The sequence below is a fragment of the Suhomyces tanzawaensis genome (genome assembly GCF_001661415.1).
Source record: "Suhomyces tanzawaensis NRRL Y-17324 unplaced genomic scaffold CANTAscaffold_3, whole genome shotgun sequence".
Lineage (NCBI taxonomy): Eukaryota > Fungi > Ascomycota > Pichiomycetes > Serinales > Debaryomycetaceae > Suhomyces > Suhomyces tanzawaensis.
The window spans coordinates 495,977-518,411 of NW_017963638.1; the positions used below are offsets into that span (position 1 = coordinate 495,977).

General features: G+C 44.9%; 12 protein-coding genes across 12 annotated transcripts; 8 read left to right on the forward strand and 4 right to left on the reverse strand.

Annotated features, from left to right (window-relative positions):
• Positions 1-269: 269 nt before the first annotated feature.
• CANTADRAFT_48839 (uncharacterized protein) lies at positions 270-1,139 on the forward strand (the record flags this gene model as incomplete). The annotated part of the gene is made up of 1 exon (XM_020209631.1): positions 270-1,139. One exon carries the CDS (start codon positions 270-272, stop codon positions 1,137-1,139), a length of 870 nt encoding a protein of 289 aa, XP_020064903.1.
• Positions 1,140-1,184: 45 nt separating this feature from the next.
• Positions 1,185-1,442, forward strand: CANTADRAFT_89411 (uncharacterized protein; the record flags this gene model as incomplete). Its single annotated transcript, XM_020211560.1, has 1 exon — positions 1,185-1,442. One exon carries the CDS (start codon positions 1,185-1,187, stop codon positions 1,440-1,442), a length of 258 nt encoding a protein of 85 aa, XP_020064904.1.
• Positions 1,443-1,874: 432 nt separating this feature from the next.
• On the reverse strand, positions 1,875-2,507 carry CANTADRAFT_49866 (uncharacterized protein; the record flags this gene model as incomplete). The annotated part of the gene is made up of 1 exon (XM_020209763.1): positions 1,875-2,507. One exon carries the CDS (start codon positions 2,505-2,507, stop codon positions 1,875-1,877), a length of 633 nt encoding a protein of 210 aa, XP_020064905.1.
• A 460-nt stretch (positions 2,508-2,967) lies between these two features.
• On the reverse strand, positions 2,968-3,540 carry RPL39 (60S ribosomal protein eL36; the record flags this gene model as incomplete). Its single annotated transcript, XM_020211980.1, has 2 exons — positions 2,968-3,254; positions 3,528-3,540. 2 exons carry the CDS (start codon positions 3,538-3,540, stop codon positions 2,968-2,970), a joined length of 300 nt encoding a protein of 99 aa, XP_020064906.1.
• A 321-nt stretch (positions 3,541-3,861) lies between these two features.
• Positions 3,862-4,674, reverse strand: CANTADRAFT_89414 (mitochondrial 54S ribosomal protein bL28m; the record flags this gene model as incomplete). Its single annotated transcript, XM_020211561.1, has 1 exon — positions 3,862-4,674. The coding sequence occupies one exon, from the start codon at positions 4,672-4,674 to the stop codon at positions 3,862-3,864; it is 813 nt and encodes a 270-aa protein (XP_020064907.1).
• Positions 4,675-5,854: 1,180 nt separating this feature from the next.
• Positions 5,855-8,209, forward strand: SCH9 (serine/threonine protein kinase; the record flags this gene model as incomplete). Its single annotated transcript, XM_020206653.1, has 1 exon — positions 5,855-8,209. The coding sequence occupies one exon, from the start codon at positions 5,855-5,857 to the stop codon at positions 8,207-8,209; it is 2,355 nt and encodes a 784-aa protein (XP_020064908.1).
• A 351-nt stretch (positions 8,210-8,560) lies between these two features.
• On the forward strand, positions 8,561-9,817 carry CANTADRAFT_89416 (uncharacterized protein; the record flags this gene model as incomplete). Its single annotated transcript, XM_020211562.1, has 1 exon — positions 8,561-9,817. One exon carries the CDS (start codon positions 8,561-8,563, stop codon positions 9,815-9,817), a length of 1,257 nt encoding a protein of 418 aa, XP_020064909.1.
• Positions 9,818-10,085: 268 nt separating this feature from the next.
• On the forward strand, positions 10,086-13,094 carry GPI13 (mannose-ethanolamine phosphotransferase; the record flags this gene model as incomplete). The annotated part of the gene is made up of 1 exon (XM_020206654.1): positions 10,086-13,094. The coding sequence occupies one exon, from the start codon at positions 10,086-10,088 to the stop codon at positions 13,092-13,094; it is 3,009 nt and encodes a 1,002-aa protein (XP_020064910.1).
• A 322-nt stretch (positions 13,095-13,416) lies between these two features.
• CANTADRAFT_21077 (alpha-1,2-mannosidase MNL1) lies at positions 13,417-15,906 on the forward strand (the record flags this gene model as incomplete). Its single annotated transcript, XM_020206655.1, has 1 exon — positions 13,417-15,906. The coding sequence occupies one exon, from the start codon at positions 13,417-13,419 to the stop codon at positions 15,904-15,906; it is 2,490 nt and encodes an 829-aa protein (XP_020064911.1).
• Positions 15,907-16,620: 714 nt separating this feature from the next.
• Positions 16,621-17,799, forward strand: BAT21 (branched-chain-amino-acid transaminase; the record flags this gene model as incomplete). Its single annotated transcript, XM_020210386.1, has 1 exon — positions 16,621-17,799. The coding sequence occupies one exon, from the start codon at positions 16,621-16,623 to the stop codon at positions 17,797-17,799; it is 1,179 nt and encodes a 392-aa protein (XP_020064912.1).
• Positions 17,800-17,851: 52 nt separating this feature from the next.
• Positions 17,852-18,862, reverse strand: HYM1 (Hym1p; the record flags this gene model as incomplete). The annotated part of the gene is made up of 1 exon (XM_020206656.1): positions 17,852-18,862. The coding sequence occupies one exon, from the start codon at positions 18,860-18,862 to the stop codon at positions 17,852-17,854; it is 1,011 nt and encodes a 336-aa protein (XP_020064913.1).
• Positions 18,863-19,783: 921 nt separating this feature from the next.
• VPS36 (ESCRT-II subunit protein) lies at positions 19,784-21,679 on the forward strand (the record flags this gene model as incomplete). The annotated part of the gene is made up of 1 exon (XM_020209759.1): positions 19,784-21,679. One exon carries the CDS (start codon positions 19,784-19,786, stop codon positions 21,677-21,679), a length of 1,896 nt encoding a protein of 631 aa, XP_020064914.1.
• Between the last annotated feature and the right edge of the window lie 756 nt (positions 21,680-22,435).

The window sequence follows — 22,435 nt, forward strand, 5'->3', positions numbered from 1 at the left end:
TTGCTATTGAATGCGGCTGTTAACTTTACTTGATTGATTGAAGTTAATTTTGATAACTATTGGCTACTCAGAACTCCTATTCATCTGCTATCAGCACCCATTCACACGTCCCTTATCATAGTGTTGACTCTTAACAAAGACTATCCATAGCAGTGCCTACAATGATGTTGAGACATGGGCTTTGCGCAACGTCATTCAGAAGTATAAGGTCCATGAAATGTATACCCCAAGCGAGTCGAATATCTAGACTTCAACGTCTACCTCAAAGCATGCATCGTTCGATCCACTCAAGCAGGGTATTGAATAAAGTGGAGGACAGTGCTAAAGAGCAAACTACGAAGGAAATAGCTACAGACAAAGTAACGGGGTCTTCCAAGGCAGAGGAAGCTACGCCATCAAGCGAAGATTCAGACCAGTCTGGTTCCTCAACAGATGTTCCACACCCAGATGAATTCCTCACCACAGCATTTGACAACTTGGAACCTTACATGGACACATACAGCGTATATACACAGCTAAAGAATTCTGGATTCACGAGTGAACAAGCAGATAGCATCATAGATTTGCTTTTAGTTCAACTCAACTCAAAGCTATCCAAGCTCCCCACGAAGTACTCACAATTATTCGAATTGGAGAACGAGAGGTACTTATTTGAAAGTGCACAACAAGAGTTACGAGTGGATATAACCAGATCTCGAGAACAACACATCAACGAGTTAATAAGTTTGATCAACATTCTTCAAAGAGACTTCCATATCATTTCAGATGAGCTCAATAGTGACTTCATACAGATGAAAAACGATTCCCAGGTTGCTATCAATGACCAGAAGTCAGAAAACACGCTTCTGTCCAAAAGAATCATTCTCAAAATCCAGGAAACGAACCACAAGATTACTACAGAGTTGAACTCGGCCATGAGATCGGAAATTGAAAGTTTAAGATGGAACTTGTCCAGATGGGGGTTGATAGCTATCTTGATATCTGTTTTCTCAGGGTGCAGTTTGTTCTATGCACAAAAAGCCAAGACAGCGAGAGAGGAGCATCACAAGAACGAATTCGTCCCATTGGTAATCTACGAGCCTAGCGAGTATGATGAAGATGACTATCATACTGATTTAGACAAGAGTTTAATTAGTTAGACGTCGGTAAAAAAATGCGAACTAAAGCACACTTCTTTTTCCAACATGTCTAGTTGTGATCCAAATACATGCAAGCCCCAGGCATGTGCCATCCAAGACTGCTTACAGGCCAACGGGTATAACGAATCCAAATGTTCCAAATTGATCGACCAGTTGTATCTTTGTTGCAAGAACTTCTACGAACAGAACGGCAGCGATGCCCAGAGTGTTTGCTGTCCTAAGTTCAACCTCCTTCAGTTGAAGCTCAAACAACGGGAGTTGGGCAAGATAGATGCTGAGTTGATCCCAACCAGACGGGGATAAGAATACTAGAATGCTACACGAAGGCATGTACGTTTAGAACCGCGTAGTCAATCCAACTATCAGAAAGACTCGACAAATATGGCTGGTAAAAACAGTTGGTCTAAGGCTTACCCGAGCACGAAAAAACCACAGAGTGGTTATAGATTATATGTAGAGGAAATATCACACAATCCGTGACTCTAATGGGCGCCTAAATTAAAGACATTGTATGAAGAAGAAAAGTAAAACTGGCCTATATTTGTGCGCTTATATAGTGGAAAAAGCGAGTGTCCGGGTAACCCGCCCACCCAGGGCCTTCTATCTATGTACATGGTGGTGGGTCAGACTAGCGTTGTACGGTGACTGCTCCTGGCTAGGACGAGTCCTCGTCGATGCTGGTTTTCTTTTCACGCTTGTCGTAGTCGTGTGCGCTAGGGATGTAAGACTTCAAGGCTAGGGGTTAGTATGGTGGCGAAACTGGCTGGGTTGGAACATATACGTACGAGAAGAATCGTCGATCCACAACGTTTGTCCACTGACATTCTTCATTGAATTGTCGACCTTGACGCTGCGTTCAAACTCTTTGACTGCCTCGTCAATCTCTAACGGGTCTACGCCTAGATCCACGAGCTGCTTCCGCAACATGGCGATGTGTACACTCATTTTGAAGCTGCGACGAGCATGGTCTCTGCGTTCTTGCACGATCTGGAGGTCCCGTTGCTTACGGGCATTGAGGAAGTTTGCCTGCTGGACCTGGAGGGCCTTTTGGGTGATTGCAGATGTTTCCTTGTTGAGTGACTCGAGTTTGGTGCGGGTGGTGTAGTTATCGATGGCAATGTATGCGAGCACGTACATGGCAATCAAGCTGGTAATTTCCTTGATGTTGCTTCCACGATCCGACTGCTGATGCTTGGATTCCGAGCCATTGGCGGTGTTGTTCTGTGCGGTGAGAGGAGCTGCCATTGGTGCAGTGTAACTATAATCCTGGGGTGGTTGTGTCTCACCATATGGCCGGGGTACGGAGTGGGGGTCCGAGAAATGCGTAGGAGGGTGTGTTTGAGTGCTTAAGGGCCTCCAGGAGACCATGGAGACTTGAGATCTCCATAAGACCGAAGACGTCCGGATGAGTTTGATGGCAGACAGTAGCATTGGGGCGATTAGAGGATTAGAGGTGTTGGTCCGTTCTTGTCAATTTATGAGATGTATGCAGGCACTCAATCAGCAAATGGATCAGATAGAAATCGCGATGGCATAAACAGAGAGATGCCCACGAAGTGGATCCTGGTACTAGTATATCAGTAATGATGACAATATTTTACAGATGAAGTAGTCAGAGAAATAGAAATTGCTGTGTTAGCAGCATAGATATAGCCATTCCACTGCAATATTTGACTACATTAGTCCACTGCTTTGCGATGACGGGCAGCAGTGATATTTGAATACATTAGTCCACTCTACTCGGTGAGAAGACAAGCAGTGATTTCTCCAATTACGCTAGTTCGATTATATGGTGATGTACATTAAGCTATAATAACAGACGGAACGTTTAGTGTCTTCTGGATTCAGCAATGACTTGGTTCATTTCTTCAACCTTTCTCAAGGCTCTCTTGTGGGTACCTAATCTCTTCTTGGCCAACTTCTTAGCTCTCTTTTCACCGGCGTTTCTGATCAATTCAATCAATCTTCTTTCGTATGGGGCAAGACCAGCGACTTCCTTGACAATGCTTCTGACGAAAGAGGTTCTCTTGGAAAGAGCACCCTTTCTGTAAGAAATCTTTGGGGCGACTTCCTTGGCAACGGTCTTGTGACCTTTGTTTAATCCAACAGCAATACCTAGAATGTTAGTACTTGAATGTCGAGCTGAGGGTCCTTTAGATAGACTGTGACGGGGAAACATCCTCCCATACTGAATGCTTTGGTGCTCTTCTCGAAGTCGATTTCTCGTGAAAATTCTAGCTCTTCTCCCACTATGCAAGCGTTATTCGTTTCTTGTCTAATTTTCGTGGTTTCTTGGACTATCTGTTTCTCAAGTATAGATTGGGGCCATCCATCACGGGGGATCTTGTCTTCTGGACTCATTCGTTCATTAGCTTGGCTATTACATACCTGATCTAGCCATTATGTATGTTATTCCTATTTGGTTGATAGTAGAAAGAACCGAAAAGATATATACTCACTGAAAAATTTTCCCTGGGTGGTTGGTACGATGGGACAGTATCCACAGGGCCAGTGCGTGCGGCGGAGAACCTGGTCACGTGCGCGCCTTTGGCGCTGCGAAGAACGTGCCGGCACCAAAGACCTGTGTGCATCTACCGAGATACGGTGTCACGTGTCGGTGTGACTGCTTTTTGCCTATAGTTAACTTGTAGTTATATTCTATATACATGGGCTAGAGGCTTATATATGCAGCAGAAACGGTTCCGATGGGCCTGTGAGGACATCACACAGTGATGGCGGAAAAGTCGTAGTTGTAGCTGGCCAACTTGTCGACCAACTCACCAGAGGTCAAGTAGCTGTGGTTTCTTCTGAACTCACTAGCAGACACGGGGGTGTAGCTGTCTCTGACGACCAATGGGTAGAGCTCCTTCAAGAGCTTGTTCTTGCCGACGGTAATCTGCTTGCCATCAGAGTGGATGTAGTACACTTGACGCGTGTTTCCCGATGCATCCTCCACCTTGGGCAACTCATTGAACTCACGCTTCTTGAGCACCTCGTAACGCAATCTCCATCCCTTCAATCCGATGGTCTTGACTCTGGCTGGCTTGTCCTTGGTCAAGTAGTTGTCCAATCCACCTTCTTTGGTGATGGTCTTCAACACCTTGGTCAGCACCTTGGTCTGGATGGCACGGTTCAATGTTTCCGACCACAACTTGGCCTTTTGGATGTTTGGCAAGTGGACACGAAGGTTCTTGTTTCCGGACTCCGAGCTGGTCTTGGAACGCTTTCTCTGGAGACCTCCGTACAACCCACGGTTCTGTCTCTTGAAGAACATGGTTTCGTATGCATAGTCGGGATACTGCTTCTGCTTGGAGGGGATGCTCAAGCCCTTGGTGATTTCTTGGCCTGCCTTGTATTCGGTGGTGTCCACGGGCTTGACGTACTTGAGGATCTTGTAGAACTTGTCTTGCTTTCTGCGGGGCGTTTCTTGCCATAAGTTGGCGTACAGGGAGAACCCTCTTATTATGGTCATGGGGGATGCTCTGGTGGCCGAGAGCATGGATGCCACGCCTCCAAACACGGTTGTGGGCAACATGGTTGTAGGTGGTGATATGGGTGGTTGGTTTCAATTGAGTTGAAAAATTTCACCAGAGTGTGTGCAGTACGCGAAACTACAAGGTGGGAGTGTACAAGAGAGGTCCACGCGGGTGGGGGACGAAGGTGGTGGAGGGAGGACGAAGGTGGTGGGCAGCCCCGAAGCGGCATTAAGGTTTGACGGAGAGGCTGGCGACATGTGGCCTGGTGGTGTGGGCCCATCTGGAGGACGGGAGTATCACATGACAGAGGCCATGTGATGGGTGCGATAACAGTGGTGGATTCCGCTCGGACACTGGTAGGAGGACGCACGTCCATCTCGGGAAACCCCACTGCCATTTGTGTCTGTTGTGCTCGTTGGAGTTTCCCCATTGGTGGGACCTGCAGCGGTGACAGTGGCGGATGTGGCTAATATAGGGCATCGATGAGGCACGGGCCAGAGGCTGGCTGCATGTCGCAGGCAAAAATGTCTGAAGCATCTGGATCTCGATAGCTGGCGCAGACAAAAAGATAACCATTGCAGTAGTAGAGAGTAGAGAGGGAGAGAGGGTGGGGAGTGGCTAGAAAGAGTCCAGAGTGTGTGTGGGAGTGTATGGCGTAGCGATGTAGACGGCACCTGGCCTGGGTGCATTGCCCTTGGCGGACCCCTCGGGCTTGCTCCCGGCTTGCTCCGTCTGGCCCAGTCCCTGCCCAGACATTAGTGCTTAGTGCATGCCTGAGTAATCACTACCCACAGACAAGGACACCCACGCAGAGTACGTCAGCAGGCAGTGTCGGGAAGAGAACCAGGCACTGCAATTGCCACTCCTGCCCCTCCCCCTCCCTGCCACTGATCCCCCCTCCCTTCTTGTAGCCTCATCCTGCTCGCCCTACTGGTAGCCTCACCCCCCAGCTTATCCCTCACCTTTTTTCTGTCTGTTTTCGAGATCATCTCAAAGGCGAACAGATTATCCCTAATCTACATCGCGTACTCTTCTTCCTGACACCCCCAGTCTCCCAGCGGATTCCCACCGCCATCTATTCGCATCGCCTCCCTCCACCACCTCCTCCACCCACCCACTTTTGCACCTCCACTGCCGCCCCATCCCGCTCCTCGTGCCTCCCCAGCTCGGCAAGTCAGCCCTCCAGCCCTCCCTTCTCGTCCAGCCCTCCAGCGCTTATTTATTTGATACACTATAGACATGGCTGACTTTGCTAAGTCCATCTTTGGTTTCGGAGGCTTCAAAAACAGAGACCCGTCGCCCCAGCCTGGCCACTCTCGACCACAGGGCCTGCAAGCGCCGCCCTCCTCCCACCACCACCACCAGTCACACCCCCAGGCGCCTCCCTCTGCATCCTCCCTCTCTGCATCCTCTCCCGACTACCCGCTCGTCCCAGCATCCTCCCACGACCAGTACTCACAGCAGTACCCGTTGGCAGATGACATCGACAACCAAAACAAGTTCTTCCCCAAGGGCTTGGGCCATGTCACGCCCACCACGGCGGTGTCGGACCATTCCATGGCCTACGGCACCACCTCCACCGCCAACACCTCCACCAACCTGGAGGCGTTCTTGAACCAGACGTTCAAAACAAACGAGTTTGCCCACAAGCAGCACCAGCAGTTCGACAAGTTCTACCCGCCACAGAACCAGCCACAACCACCAGCCCAGTTCCTCGGAGCCGCCCACCCCGTCCAGGCGTACGCCTCCGACGGCCAGCTGCCGCTCATCATCACCACCGACGAGACAGGCCAGAACATCAACACCCAGTCCCGCAACAGCCAGCCCAAGGGCAAGTTGAAGTTGACCATCTTGGAGACCAGAGACGTGGATGCAGCCCAGCCTTACATCGTGTGCACGTTTGAAAGCTCGGAGTTTGTCACCAACGCCCCCAGCTCCTACGGCAAGTCCCCCTCCAACTCGCCATTCAATGGCCACAAACAACAGCCCCCATTAAACGGCAACTTGAACGCACATTTGCACAACTCCAACCATCCTGCGTCTCGTGCCCTTCCCATGAAGAACTCCAACCGTCCTGCCATGTACCAGCGGCAATCGTCGACCCAGCACCTCCAGTTGTATTCGGAGCCTTCCAACCCCGTCATCAACCACGAGGCCTTTTTCGATGTGGTGGGCTCCAAGTCGGAGTTAGATATTTCGGTCTATGATGCCGCAAGAGACGATTCCTTCTTGGGCCACGCCAGAATCTTTCCTTCCACCATTGCCAATAAGAAGTCACAGGGCGAGTGGTTGCCATTGAAGGCTAGGGTTGTTGGCGAACGCGTGTCCTCGGGCGCTGTTAAGATCAGTTGGGAATATACCTCGTTGGACAACAAAAAATCGTATGGTCCGGATGATTTCGAGGTCTTACGTCTTTTGGGTAAGGGTACTTTCGGTCAAGTTTTCCAAGTCAAGAAGAATGACACTGATAGAATTTATGCCATGAAGGTGCTTTCCAAGAAAGTCATTGTCAAAAAGAAAGAAATTGCTCACACCATAGGGGAACGTAATATTTTGGTTCGTACATCAGCAGCAGCCTCTCCGTTCATTGTTGGTCTCAAGTTCTCTTTCCAAACACCAACGGACTTGTATTTGGTTACTGATTATATGTCTGGAGGTGAATTATTCTGGCACTTACAAAAGGAAGGAAGATTCGCCGAAGACAGAGCCAAATTCTATATTGCAGAATTAGTTTTGGCCTTGGAACACTTACACGACAACGATATTGTCTATCGTGACTTGAAGCCAGAAAACATCTTGTTAGATGCTAATGGTCACATTGCTCTCTGTGATTTCGGTTTGTCTAAGGCAAACTTGAACAATGACGGTACAACCAACACATTTTGTGGTACCACGGAATACTTAGCCCCAGAAGTTTTGCTTGATGAATCTGGATATACCAAGATGGTTGATTTCTGGTCGTTGGGTGTGCTCATTTTTGAGATGTGTTGTGGCTGGTCGCCATTCTACGCTGACAATACTCAACAGATGTACAAAAACATCGCCTTTGGCAAGGTCAGATTTCCAAAGGAGGTATTGAGTCCCGAAGGTAGATCTTTCGTGAAGGGTTTGTTGAACAGAAACCCAAAGCATAGACTAGGGGCCACAAATGATGCAAGGGAATTGAGAGCTCACCCATTTTTCAGTGACATTGATTGGAACTTATTGAAAGCCAAGAGCATTCCTCCTCCATTCAAGCCACACTTGACTTCCGAAACCGATACCTCTAATTTCGATCCCGAGTTCACCTCTGAGTCTACTTCGGTGTTGAAGAAGCAAATGGAAATGGCATCGACCCCTTTGTCTCCAGGAATCCAAGCTAACTTTAAGGGATTCACATATGTGGATGACTCTGCCATGGAAGATCACTTTGGTAAGTCTCACAGAATGAATACCTTCAAAAACCCTGGCTCATTTATTCCAGGAAACCCCAACTTACCACCGGATGAGGATGTTATAGATGATGACCAAATCGACGAAGAAGATGAAATGGAAACAGACGAGGATCATCATATGGATGACGAAGAGTTTGTTAATGGAAGGTTTGACTTATAGTGGTTCATCCGTGGTTTACGAGATACGATCGGTTTACCGGTGCTGAAAGACTAGAGCAAGGCTCCTTGTTTTAATTTCATTTATTTAAGTATTGTATTACTTTTCCATATTACAGGCAAGAATATCTATCTTATCTACCTTTATTTCTTAGAGTTTATTTACTTACCTTATATACTAATTGATTCTTTATGTCAAGTCGTGCGCGCGTCCAGTTTTTTGTACTTACCAAAACACGTTAGTCGCTGTTTATTAGGAGAACACGGCGTAGCTGTACGAGATAGACCAACATATAGACCCAAGCCATCAACAGTGCCCAAAGACTCCCCCCGCAAAGTGACTCATTAAACCAAAATGGCTCATCCAGGAAGGCCCAAGGGTCGTACCAATAAGCGAACTCAGCAAACACAATCCCAATCGCAATCTCATTCACACTCTCATACTCCAGCACCAGCCCATGTCCAAGCTCAACTACAAGCACAACAGCAAGCTCAAGCCCAGGCACAGGCCCATGCGCGTGCGCAGCAACAGGCACAGCAACAAGCGCAACATACGAGGATGAAAGAAGAGCCAGGAGTTCAGCTTCATGATGATGCCGATTTGATATCGTTCAGGACAGATGCGTTGAACAGATTTATAACTAACCAGGAATACATGGAGAATGTGACATCCAAGCTTGTGCACACATCCAAAATCATTCCTCCTGGCTTGTTTCAAACCTTGAATGCTACCAGTTCGGAAGACTACGACAAACTGAACCCAGAAGACATTTATTTTGGAGACAGCGGATTCATGAAGTATAAGGAAAGGAAGTTGTTGGAAGAGCTTGAAAGATTGAAAAGTGAAGATGACCCCCAGTTTGTCAAATACATACCCAATTCCCCAGAATACATCTACCAGCGAGAACAGACAGATAAGTTAAATGATATCCAATCTCGCTTGAATGACAAGGAGTCGTTACAGGAACTCGAGTCCGAGCTCAACAAGACCCTCCTTGAGTATCAACAAAAATTCCATAGGAAATACGATCTTACCCCTAATATCAAAAAATACTCGGTAGAGATCAAGAAAATATCAAGCCAGGAGGTTGATTCAGCCCCAGAGAACTACAATCCAAAGTCAATCAACACTTTTATCAACATGCCCAATGCGGGAAATGCCCAGATGTCGATGAATGGTCAAATACAAGGCCATCCCAACATGCATCAGCACATGAATGCCAATGCGCCTAATCATTTCAATGGGGGCTTCATGAACCAGTTTGACCAGGGCCCAGCTATGAATTTCAATGCCAATGGCCAGGATTTCAATATGTCGATGGTCAAGAACGGGAACCACGATGGAACGGGGCCTCTCAAGGCCCATCCAAACCCCCAGAATATGAATATTCCACAGCCAAATATGCACGCGGTCAACCACGACGCCCGCAACCCCATCGACGACGATATGAACGACTTGTTCAAAGGCGATGACCAGGAGTTGGACCAAGGCCAGGCGATGGTGGAGGACGATATGGGCGACTTGATAAATTTCGACGGTAATGACGACATGATGGGGGGCTCAGCCTTTGACCAGGACTTTTTGAGTCAGATTGACCATAGTATGGAGTGATGTATTATATGTAATAAACGGACCCTGTCCACCACGGTAGCTTGTCCGCGCACGTGACCGTCCATGTGCCGGTGGCAGACGCGATAAAAACAGACGTCAAATCATGCCAACAGTAGTGAGTTCATTGGCTGATGGGCAAGCCTGTTATAAGTTAAATCAGTAAACAACAGCCTCGAGCATTTATTGGGGTATTTTCCTTCGGATCTTTGAACAGGCAGCTCTTGGTGCACACACACCAACATCACCCACCCACATCCAACCAAGCTCCATGGATCAATCACATCAACCGGAGTTGATCGGCTCTCCCGCCAGACAACGAATACTCAAGCAGCAACAGCAAAGCCAGCAGCTCGCTCGAACTAGAATAAGGAAGCAAAAGTTGAAGTTTACCTTCATCGGATACCTTATTGTGCTAGTGTTTTTGGCGATTGTGCAATTCATAGGAATAGGGTTTTTTACACAAGGATTCTTGCTTTCAAGACAGGTTTTACCAAACATCTCGGAATGCACCAATGACCAGCTAAACACGTGTCATCCAGCCCGTTTCGAAAAGGCGGTGGTGTTGGTTATTGATGCGTTGAGATTCGACTTTGCCATTCCCGTGGAAGGGTCGGAAGAATACTACCACAACAACTTTCCGATATTGCACAAGCTAGCCCAGAAGGACAACGCGGTTTTGCTCAAGTTCATGGCAGACCCTCCAACCACCACTTTGCAAAGATTGAAGGGGTTAACAACCGGCTCGTTGCCCACATTTATAGACGCAGGGTCTAACTTTGACGGTGATGCCATTGATGAAGATAATTGGCTTTTACAGTTGCATAGAAGAAATCAAAGCATAGCATTCATGGGCGACGATACATGGTACGCATTATTTAACGAGTACGTCAATCCAGAGTTGAACTTCCCTTATCCTTCATTAAACGTGTGGGACTTGGACACCGTGGATAATGGTGTTATCGAGCATTTATTCCCATTGATTCAAAAGGAGAACCGCACTCAGTGGGATGTGTTGATTGGCCACTTTTTAGGGGTCGATCATGTTGGCCATAGATATGGACCCAGACACTTCTCCATGAAAGAGAAACTTAATCAAATGAATCAAGTCATCGAAGATACAATCAAGCAGATAGATGATAAAACTTTGCTCATAGTAATGGGCGACCATGGAATGGATTCAACCGGAAACCATGGTGGTGATTCCCTTGATGAATTAGAGTCTACTTTATTCTTGTACTCCAAGAACAAACGTTTCAACAAAAAGTCCAATGATCACTACAATGTCTCAGAGCTTGGTAAAAACTATAGATCAGTGAATCAAATCGATTTAGTTTCAACTATTTCTTTGTTGCTTGGATTGCCAATTCCATATAATAACTTAGGTTTCCCGATAGACGAGGCCTTTTCAAATGATCACGAGCTCAATCAAGTTATATTTAAAGCAGCACAACAAATCCAAAGTTTCCGTGATGCGACACCAAACTTGTCTCCAATTATTAACGAGAAATACAGACTTTTCATGCTGGATTATTCTGTGAATTCAGAAAACAAAAAGCAATGGGAACATCTAATTCAATCGGCAAAAGACTATCAGTATGAGAGTTTGGAAGAATGCAAGAGGTTGTGGGCCAGATTTGATCTCAAGATGATCTCTTTCGGGATCATTATCATTTTCTTATCGCTTACATTCACATTAACCTATGCTAGATCAATTCCCTCTGTTAGGGTACTGACTATGTCCTTTGAGTTCATCGGATCGGTGATTGCGATGTCATTATTAGGCTTGGTGTTAAGTTTTTCCATGTTTGTTGTGTTAAAACCGACCGACTTCAATTTGAAAAGATGTTTAGGATTAGGTGCTTCGTTGGGAATAATCATCGGCTTCTGGGCACCCATAATGGATCGCTTCAGCCTTAATTGGTTGTGGCACCAAGTCCGTGATTTTTTCATTTACAACTTTAACTCATGGTCGTTCCTTGGGTTGATATTTGTAAGTCTTCATTGTTTGATATTTGCCTCAAACTCCTATGTTGTCTGGGAAGATCAAATGGTTCTGTTTTTGATCATCACTTTTGGTTTCTGTTGTATATTCGGATCATTGGTAAATACCTCCTTACCAAGGACTCAAAGAATTTTATGCATTCTGCATGCCATTACTTTCACAGTGCTTTCAAGAGTTGCATCTAGTATCACGCTTTGCAGAGAAGAACAGAGACCATACTGCGAGCCCACATTTAAGAGCAGTTGGTGGTCCATCGTTTTACTTCATGTGAGTTCCTATACTTTGCCCACCATCGTAAAATCATTTTACGAACTTTCGGATTCATACCATTCTGCCGCTCCATTATGGATAGGTACGGGAGTCAAGTTCTTGATGTTTATGAATGCAATCTACTGGACTGTCGAGTACGTTCAGAATAGTGAGTATTTCCTCGCATCTAACTTTAATCTTAGTGAACCTTTATTAAAATCTTTGAAATTGGCAATTGCAAGATTAGTTTTATTTATTTCTTTGATCCTTGCCAATTTCAGCTGGTCCAGGGGCCCCTTGTGTGTTAAACTTGATATTAAAGAAGAGGTTTCACAAGACTCTGAGAACCCAAGCCAACCGCAGAAGACTGCGACTATTTTGGGCTATGGCAATGTCTACGGGTCGTCTTATTTCCTCTTGGTACTCAATTTTGCGATTGCAATCATGTTAGTGACCAAACCAATTGGAGTTATATCACTCAACATTCTTATTGTTCAAATTCTTTCACTTTTGGAATTATTTGATGCATTGGACATCCGCAAGAATTTAATTGCTCCAGTTGTGTTTGGATTATTGGGATACCAACATTTCTTTAGTACTGGGCACCAGGCTACCATTCCTTCAATTCAGTGGGAAATTGGTTTCATGACAACTGAAAGCATTGTGTTCCCCTTCACTCATATTAACATCGTTCTCAACACCTTTGGATCCTTCTTCATTATCTGTTTGGCAATCCCCTTGATCACTTTGTGGAAAATTGCACCATCATCCAAACCCATAACAGTTTTATCACAGATTGTGACCAACGTTACCACCCTTATTACTTACCAGATCTTTACCAGTTTATCCTCGTTAATTTTTGCTGCTCATTTCAGAAGACACTTGATGGTATGGAAAATCTTTGCCCCACGATTCATGTTGAGTGGGATGTTATTGATCGTCTTCAATGTGTTTCTTATTTTGATTACCTTGTGGTTTGGTACGGGTAAAATTGTGACACAAGTGAACAGGATCTTCGGCAAGTGATATATTTATTGGACATTTGACATTATAGAATATGTTATAGAGCATCATTGTAGGTTCTGCGAGGGACTGTAGTCAGTAATGCCTATGGATACACATCGACACGACGGAGGAGGTGCTAAACCTTGCCGAGACGGATACTGTCCTGTGTCACGCGAGCTTATTACATGACCTACCTCTAGACTAGATTGGTGATTGCAAAATGTCGTCCTGACCGACATTGGAATCATGCGACATAGATACCAGATATGGTGCTCCGAAGACTAGACCAGTTTTAGAAAGAACCACTCTTAAGGTATATTTACATAGATATCATACGGTGCCCATGCTTCACCGACTATACTGGTTGGCGCTAACATGGCTCATCCTACCTTCAGTCACATGCCATCAGTTCAACTCCTCTTTCACGCCAGATCACATACATTACCTCCAAAATGAGACAAAGGAACTTTTCAAGTTCGGATGGAACGCCTACATACAGCACGGTTTTCCAGCAGACGAGGTCAGGCCTCTCACTTGTGAAAGCTACGGTCCAGACTATAATGACGTGGACAATACTATCCGCAACGATGCAATGGGAAACGTATCGCTGACAGTCTTGGACAATCTTGACTCGCTCATCATCCTTGAGCAATGGGACGAGTTGGAGGACATGCTTACCTACTTGAAGAGCAATATGGATCTATTCGAACAGGATACCGTCGTCCAGGTGTTCGAGCTGTCGATCAGATCACTAGGCGGATTATTGAGTGCACATTTGTTGCTATCCGATACACCTCATGCTTCTCATCACAACGGCAGATTCCACCAATTGTCGAAGGATTATGACGGATTCTTGCTAGACTTAGCCCACGACCTAGGAAAACGTCTCATTCCTACCTACAAGACCTCGACTCATGTGCCAGTACCAAGAGTAAACCTAGCAAGGGGAATTAAGGGCGTACCTTCAAAACTACAGAAAGATGCATGCACAGCAGGAGCAACAACACCGGTGTTGGAGTTTACGCTATTGTCCAAATTGACTGGAGATCCCCAGTTCGAGTACTACTCTCAATTAACCTTCTGGAAGCTTTGGTCCTCCAAGCTGGCCCTCAATTTATTGCCGATGACTATTGATCCACTATCGAATCTGTGGAAGGATGCATTGACTGGGATAGGTGCATCGATCGATTCGTTTTACGAATATTCCGCAAAGGCTGCCATTATTTTCGACGACGACTACATGTGGTCGGTATTCAAAACTTCTTACAAGGCATTGTTGATTCACCTGGCTCAAGGCGGAGGCTATAGAGATGGGTCCATGATCTTTTCAAACGTGGGCATTAACGATGGGATTGTCTTCAGCGATTGGATTGACTCGTTGGGTGCGTTCTGGGCGGGTTTGCAAGTCTTGACTGGACAGGTCACGGATGCAATTAAAACACATATCGTATATCTCAAGATTTGGAATTACTTTGAACTGATTCCAGAGAGATGGGTTTACACCCATGGCGATAATATCAATGTCACTTCTAACGATTCAATCAGACTAGAGTGGTACCCATTGAGACCCGAGTTTATCGAGTCCACTTATTATTTGTACCGTGCAACCAGAGACCCCATGTACTTGCAGGTAGGTGAAAGAATCCTTAACCTTTATAAGACTAAGTTTAAAGCCAAATGTGGGTTCAGTGGTATTCAAGATATTAGAACAGGTGCAAGACAAAACAGAATGGAAACCTTCGTTTTGGGAGAGACATTGAAATATTTGTACCTCTTGTTTGACACAAAGGATGAGAATTTCTTGCACTCAAAATCCATGAATGGAAAGAACTGGATATTTTCAACAGAAGCACACCCTTTGTGGTATCACAAAGGATTAAAATCAAAATCTCAAAAGGAGCTTGTTAAGGAGGATATTATCAAAGTAAAAAAGCGTCCATTTCGCTCGATGCTTTCGAAAGTCCAGAGACACAATTTAAATCTTTTAGACTCGGATGACAAATCATTTTATAGAAACATTTCATTGCCTTTGGTTGCAGATTTTGCCCTTCCTCAGAGCCAGAACTACATCAAAAAAATTGATCCCTTCCAGCAAAAGTTTGACACCTGTGAAATCAATCCATTTCAAAAATTGATTGATTCCAAGAACAGCTTTATGATCTCTGGATATTATGCTTGGGACTACTTGTTTGAATCAGATTACAGCTATGAAAAGTCACTCAAAAAGCCTCACTACCTTTCAAATTCCAGTTTAGATGGGAGCTACGTTGAGTTAACAAAGTCATTTTATGACAAGTATACCATGTTTTCTAATAAAGACGAAAGGGAACATTTTTTGCAGTGTCCTAGACCGAAGACCAGCGAAGAGTTTACGGTCATGATTGGAGATATCAGCGGAATCACCCAAGTTGAGGTCTCCAAATTAGTTTACAACGAGAGTGTTTCCCGGAACGATAGCGATCTACTCTTGCTTGAAAAAGATTTGTGGGTTCCTGAATTGCAATCGTTAAAAGTGACATTTGAGAGGCTCAACGTCGGAAAAGTGGATTCAGACAACGAACTCTTACAACAAGACTATATCGAGTCGTTGTATCTTGAGAAGTATGGGACAACCGGTGAGTGTGCAGTGACTGAACGGTACAATAACCAGCAAGAGGAATCGGCATTGAGAATCAATAAACTTAACGGGGTTAGTGTATATCCTGGTTCTATTGTGTGGACTTTACCATTTGAAGTCCAGGGAAAGAATCCAGTGGCATCCATCAGCAGCAACGGAAGAGTCATACTACAAGGAGAAGTGATAGAAAACTTAATGGTGTGGTATGGCGATTAGGATGGAAGTACTGGGTAAACGCAAGAGGATTATAGTCGTGGAAGGTTAAACGAACAAGCCTGATCCACAGAGCATATTTTAACAGAAAAAGAGACCACAGAATAGAGCATACTATAATAGAATTATAGGAGACCAGACAAGACTGATTAACAGAGCATATTATAATAGAATATAGGACTTGGTCCAAATACCCAGTCCAATTATACTTAATTCGAGTAATAATCTAGACTCATACCACATGCTAGTAGTCCCTCAGACGAGGATTTGTACCGTGAATACACACCCACCCCTCACAGCTTGTACCGCAAATCTGGAGTAGCTGCAGTGACAGGTACCGGAAATATTTGATTCCATCAGTCCCTTCTGAAAGGATGGAAATATTTCGTTCTAGAAACCTAAATCCGCCTCGCTAACGCTCGTGCGGGCGTTGGCCCAATGAGTAATGGATTGACACATCCGTCACCAGATCACCTCCACCAAACCGTTATTGACTCATTCTAGCACGTAAAACACCGATTAGTGGCTTCGCTTGCAGCAGCCCTACGACGTGGCGTCTCTCCTTCGACACGGCTTTGTCTGTAATGTTTCCAAACCTGTCACTGACTCATTTTCCGCTACTGGTGCGCCCTGTTTTATAGTGCAGCCTGTTCCGGCGACTCAAAGTTCATCGTTGACATTTCTTTGTTGCACTAGAGTATTGCAGTAGGAAACAACATGAAGTCGTTGCAGAGAATACTAGCTTCAAGACCCTTGAGATACCCCCAGGTCAGATACCTGTCTGGGCTCGCCAGGTTGGACGCTTCCAAAACCATCATCGAGAAAACCACCAGCCCCATAGCCAAGCTTCCTAAAGACCAGTTGGTATTTGGACAGTCGTTCACAGACCACATGGTGGAGATCGAGTGGGACGCCAAGAAGGGGTGGGCCGCCCCCAGAATCTCGCCTTACAAGAACCTCAGTCTTGATCCAGCCACCATTGTGTTCCACTACGGGTTCGAGTTGTTCGAAGGCTTGAAGGCCTACAAGGACTCCAACGGCAACATCAGAACGTTCAGAAGCGACAAGAACATGTTGAGAATGAACCAGTCGGCCGAGAGAATCGCCCTCCCCAACTTCGATGGTGAGGAGTTGATGAAGGTCATCGACAAGTTCCTCGTGTTGGACCAGGCATTCGTGCCTGAAGGTGCTGGCTACTCGTTGTACTTGAGACCCACCATGATCGGTACCTCGGTAGGCTTGGGTGTGGGAACTCCCGACAAGGCGTTGATCTTCGTCATAGCATCGCCAGTTGGTCCCTACTACTCCACTGGCTTCAAGCCAGTGGCCTTGGAAGCCACCGACTATGCGGTTAGAGCCTGGCCCGGTGGTGTTGGAAACAAGAAGTTGGGTGCAAACTATGCTCCTTGTATCCAGCCGCAAACCCAGGCGGCCTCCAGAGGCTACCAGCAGAACTTGTGGTTGTTTGGCGAAGAAGGCTACATCACTGAAGTGGGCACCATGAACGCATTCTTTGTGTTCCAAAACGAAGACGGCAAGAAGGAATTGGCCACTGCTCCATTGGACGGAACCATCTTGGAAGGTGTCACCAGAGACAGTGTGTTACAGTTGGCCAGAGAAAGATTGCCAGCCGACGAATGGATCATCAGCGAAAGAAAGTTCACCATTGGCGAGGTCAAGGAAAGAGCGGCCAAGGGCCAATTGGTGGAAGCTTTTGGTGCTGGTACTGCTGCTGTTGTTTCGCCCATTGATAGAATCGGATGGAAGGGTGAAGACATCGCAGTGCCTGTGGCGGCAGGAAACTCCGGTGAATTGACTGCCCAGGTTGCTGAGTGGATCAGACAGATCCAATACGGTGAAACCTCCTACAAGGACTGGTCTAGAGTCGCCAAATGATCAGCTGTAGATTCTATATACTATATACTATATACTTAGACTTGTGGAATATTTATTCAGATCTCACGATATCAGGCAACTTCATGATTTCGCCCAAGACGTAGTCTCTTTCGTCAATCGTGGTGGAGTCGCTTTGAATATCAAACGTATCAAAGAACGCTATGAAGTTTTTCTTATTCTTGATGAGCACATCCAACACCTTTTGCGACTTCTTAGGTTTGGCAACAAAAAACTTGAAGATGTGGAAGGCTTCGATTTGCAAATTCTTCAGCTTATCACTCAAGAGAATCATCATCAATTTCAAGTTGTTGGTGTCATCAAAGTATTGGTTTAAAAATGCTTGGTTTTGTCTTCGTAAAACCAACTCCGATAGCAACTTGACACTTTGTCTCTTGGTAACATAATTGTTTGACTGAATCAATTTGTTTATGCTGGAAGTGAAATTATCATAATTTCTTGCCAAAAACTCGCTTACCAACTTTTTGTGGTTAGTCAATAGATCATGCAATGTTATGAATGCGTCCGTAGCTATTTCGAAAATCGAAATCTGTACATATTTGAAGAAGTTCCAGAATAAACTGGAATGCAAAACAAACTTATTGATTGATTCAAATTTGATACAATCTCTCAAGATTTGGCCACAAATCAAGCCTATTTCCGACGATTCTGGGCCCCTAATCAATAGCCCTAGAATCTCCGGTTTCTGATTTAGGATGTATTCAACGGTGGGAGACTTACTCCCTATTTGTCGTCGCAATAGTGTCAGAAACAATATGACCACATCTTTCCTCGAGTCGAAATCAAGTTTTTTCAAATTGACCATAAGATTGTAAAGGCAATCGGTAGAGTATATTTCCAACGCCAATTGTGAGATTTGATCCGGTTGGGGTTCGTTCTCATCATCTCCGTGTAGTATAACCTTGACCTGTTTCAAGAACCGTGAGCATTCGTCTTGATACTTCTTGTTACTATCACTGTTGTAGTCAAGTTTCAGTACTTGCTCATTCAAGGCTTTGATGAGTTCGGGGGGGTTTTTCGGGTTCCGTTTGAATAGAAAAGTCATGACTACCTAAGAAATGAATATATTTGAAGTTGTTTATGCTCTCAATCAGGCAGGATATCCGTATACAGTTTCTTGTAAAATCAGCTCAGCGGTTATTTACCACTCCGTAGATCTGACTAAATGCGTTCGAACCTCACGGCTAAAATTCAGACTAACGACCCTGTAGGTAAATTCCAAAGGTTAATGCCACTCGGGTGAGAGGCTGGGTGTATCCAATGGGAGGTGCAATTGAACTAAGAATGAGCTATTCGGTGGTTCTACTCGATCTGTGTATTTCTGGAATTGTTTGTGCTTATGTAATGATGCTGCGGGCACAATTGGGGATGAGACGGGTGATAAGCTGGAAAGGCTATAATTCCCAGCCGGCTGTTGGAAAAGAAGGCCGGGGCTTATCGGGGCTTCAGTTGGAGCAGCCGCTAGTCTCTTTATATTAGTTGTAGTCTCTCCTGAACAGAACAAAGTTATTTTTAAACTGACTGATCACGTCTCGCCGCAAGCCAGTGGCAAAAATTCTGAGACAAGCATTCAACTGTACAAGTTTAAAGCGTGTGTTGGTCGTACAAGAAATTATAAAGTAGAAAGAATTTTGACGGGTACGTTTGGAAGGAAGTCTTATTTTTCACATTTTTGTCACAATAAAGTTACAAATCTAGCACGCATCCGAGGTGAATGCATTTTGCGAAATTCTAATAAATTTGTAGTCAGAACAGAAAGTGGATGACGAGAAATACCAGAAACACCACACAGCCCATGGCAAGCCTTCTAATGCTCGGAAACTCTCTATTCTTTCAAACTCATGTAGTGCTTCTGGTTGCAAAATTTGCAGGTTACCGAGACCTCAGGATGTTTACAGGTTAGGCCTATCTGAGCTCACTATGGGTGCCATATTCTTACCAACGACCCGATTTGGTCTTCCATAGCATGACATCACACCTAAATATATGGAAGCCTATTCTCATAAACCGAAGCAACAGACCCATCCTTGTGGAAAATGAACACAACCTTTACATCAGAGACAACATAGGGCTCTACCAAGGCAAACTGAAGATCTTGCACAGACAGAATGGTAGAGTCTACTTGACCAACAAACGTATAATCTATTTCGACAACACAAATGGAGCCAATTCGCTTGCATTGGACCTCAAGGATGTTACCAGAAGCGAGATCATCGATGGATTCTTGAGATCGTCTCCCAAAATACGGATAATGATTAAGGTCTCAGGCGAGGAATCGGCCCAGATATCGAACAAGAGACTAGTCTGGACTTGCAAGATTTGTTCCTTCAATAACCAGATTGCCCTGAACTTCGACCTCGAGAATAATAGCCTTCCCAAATGTACCTCGTGCGGAATCACGGCAAACATGGGCCAACTTAGGAAAGTGCTAGAGGAGTTTGGATCAGCAGACGAGGAGTCAGGGACCAGTAGCATTGAACAAACTCCAGAACCCGATAGACGTGATGACCAGTGTCCCACATGCACCTTCATTAACCATCCATCAATGACCAACTGTGAATTGTGTGGAACAGAGTTGAAATCAACCATCCCTAAAACCCTCAAAAACAAAATTAGCAGTCAAGTCTCTTCAGGATATAACTCTCCCACAAATGGCATCAATATCAAACTAGAGAATGACCTAGAGCAGTACACCAATGGCAAGCCATACGTTAAACTAAGCTTTAGAAAAGGAGGTGAATCAAAGTTCCAGGAGCTTTTAATACAAGCTTTGGACGAAATTAAATGGGAAGCACTAAAGCAGAAGGGTGCCATTAATCAGAATGGAACCAAACTAGAAACTCCGGCAAAGCAACCACAGAAACAATTGGGAGGAGGAATCTTCGGATTGGAGAAAATCGGAGAACAACAAAGAAAGACCAATGAAATAATATTGAGAGATTCTGTTGATGATCTAGAGCAGTTGATGTTCAGGTTCCAAGACTTGATGAAACTTTCGACGTCATTTACCAAATTCATCAATGGTAAGAAGAGCTCAGAAGTGATAATTCCCCCATTGGCCATTAGCAAGACTTCCAGCCTCTACCATCAGGAGTTGTCTAGACATATCAGCGAGTACTTGGTCAGTTTTGAATTGACGAAGAGATCCTCGGTGGTGACTTCCCAAGACTTGTATGCGAAATACAACCGGTACCTCGTCCTAACACAGGGGTTTGGAACTGAGTTGATTTCACCCCTGGACCTCAATCGTGCGTTGGAGCTATTTGACGAGTTGAATCTCCCAGTGATAAGCAAAAAGTACGAGAAATCTGGGCTCGTAGTTTTGTCGTCGCGGTCCAGTCATGTCAATACATACGAGGAGTTTATCTTGAAGTTTATTCAAGAGAAGGAAGATCAGTTCAGGTTTGAAAAAGTCAAGGTGGAGGTTATGGGGATTAGCAACGGGTTTGTGAACTCAGAGTATGCATATTTCAAGGGTGTCACCATATCTGAGATATCAGATAAGTTTGGCTGGTCCTACAACATTACCCAAGAGGAGATCGAAACATGTGTGGAAAATGGGACTATAGTGCTAGACCACAATATTTCCGGGACATTTTACTTCAACAACCGCTTCACCAATGCTGATGAAGAAGACCATACTGAAGAGTTGAGAGCGAGGGTACACAAACAAATCCTCGATGAACAGAATGTTATCAGTAGTTCACTCAAGACCGAATACCAGACCAGCCAAAATTTGATCAATTTGGGGCCATCCTACGAGTTCGGGGTGGTAGAAACTTCCCACCAAGAATCAACAACGGAGCCTCCCGTACGGAGAAGTTCGGTGCTTCATGCATTAGAGGGATTGGAATTTAATTAATTTACCTGGTAAAGGCATTAGAGGGTAATTAGTCACCACTTTGATTCAAAAGCACATGGGATTGGAACGCAGCATTAGCATCCGCTGTTTAGAGTGGAATTAAAACAAGACCCCGAGAACAAACACCAGTGTGATTTGGGGTATACGAACACCTTACAAGAGACTGTCAATATAGCAGTGTATGGTGTGAGGGTAATCATAAGTCATCCTGAAAGCATTACGAACATGTTGTAGAAGGGGCGAATTAATTTATAATATATCTTGCCAGACATCTCATCAATAGAATTCACTACGCTGAAAGCAGGCGTTGACAAAAAGCTTCGGTTTATTTCAGGCATTGAATGCACTGATTTACCCAAGCATGCTCAATGCTCTGGTATTCATATTAATATAAGAATAGTATCAGATATGTAAAGGCAAGCATATTTAAATGAACCAATATAGAATAATTCCATGGTAGAGCAAAAGCTTCCGAAATACGCTAGGGATGAAATTCAGGGCAAGGCCAACCAGGACGACAGGCATGCCCTAAAAACATGTAAGAACACACCCCAAAAACTGAATCAGCCCCTCTTAGCAGAAAAGAATTAGTTTAGTTTTTTCAGGTCCAGTTAACATGCCAGGAGTATCATTCAAATCCTTTGCATTGGTTTTATAAAGTAGTTAAAAGGACTATTTTTTATTTGCTTTATGATGCATATACATTGTTGTAATTGCAGTTCTTAATTGTGTTCAAACTACTCCGGATGCTTGCCC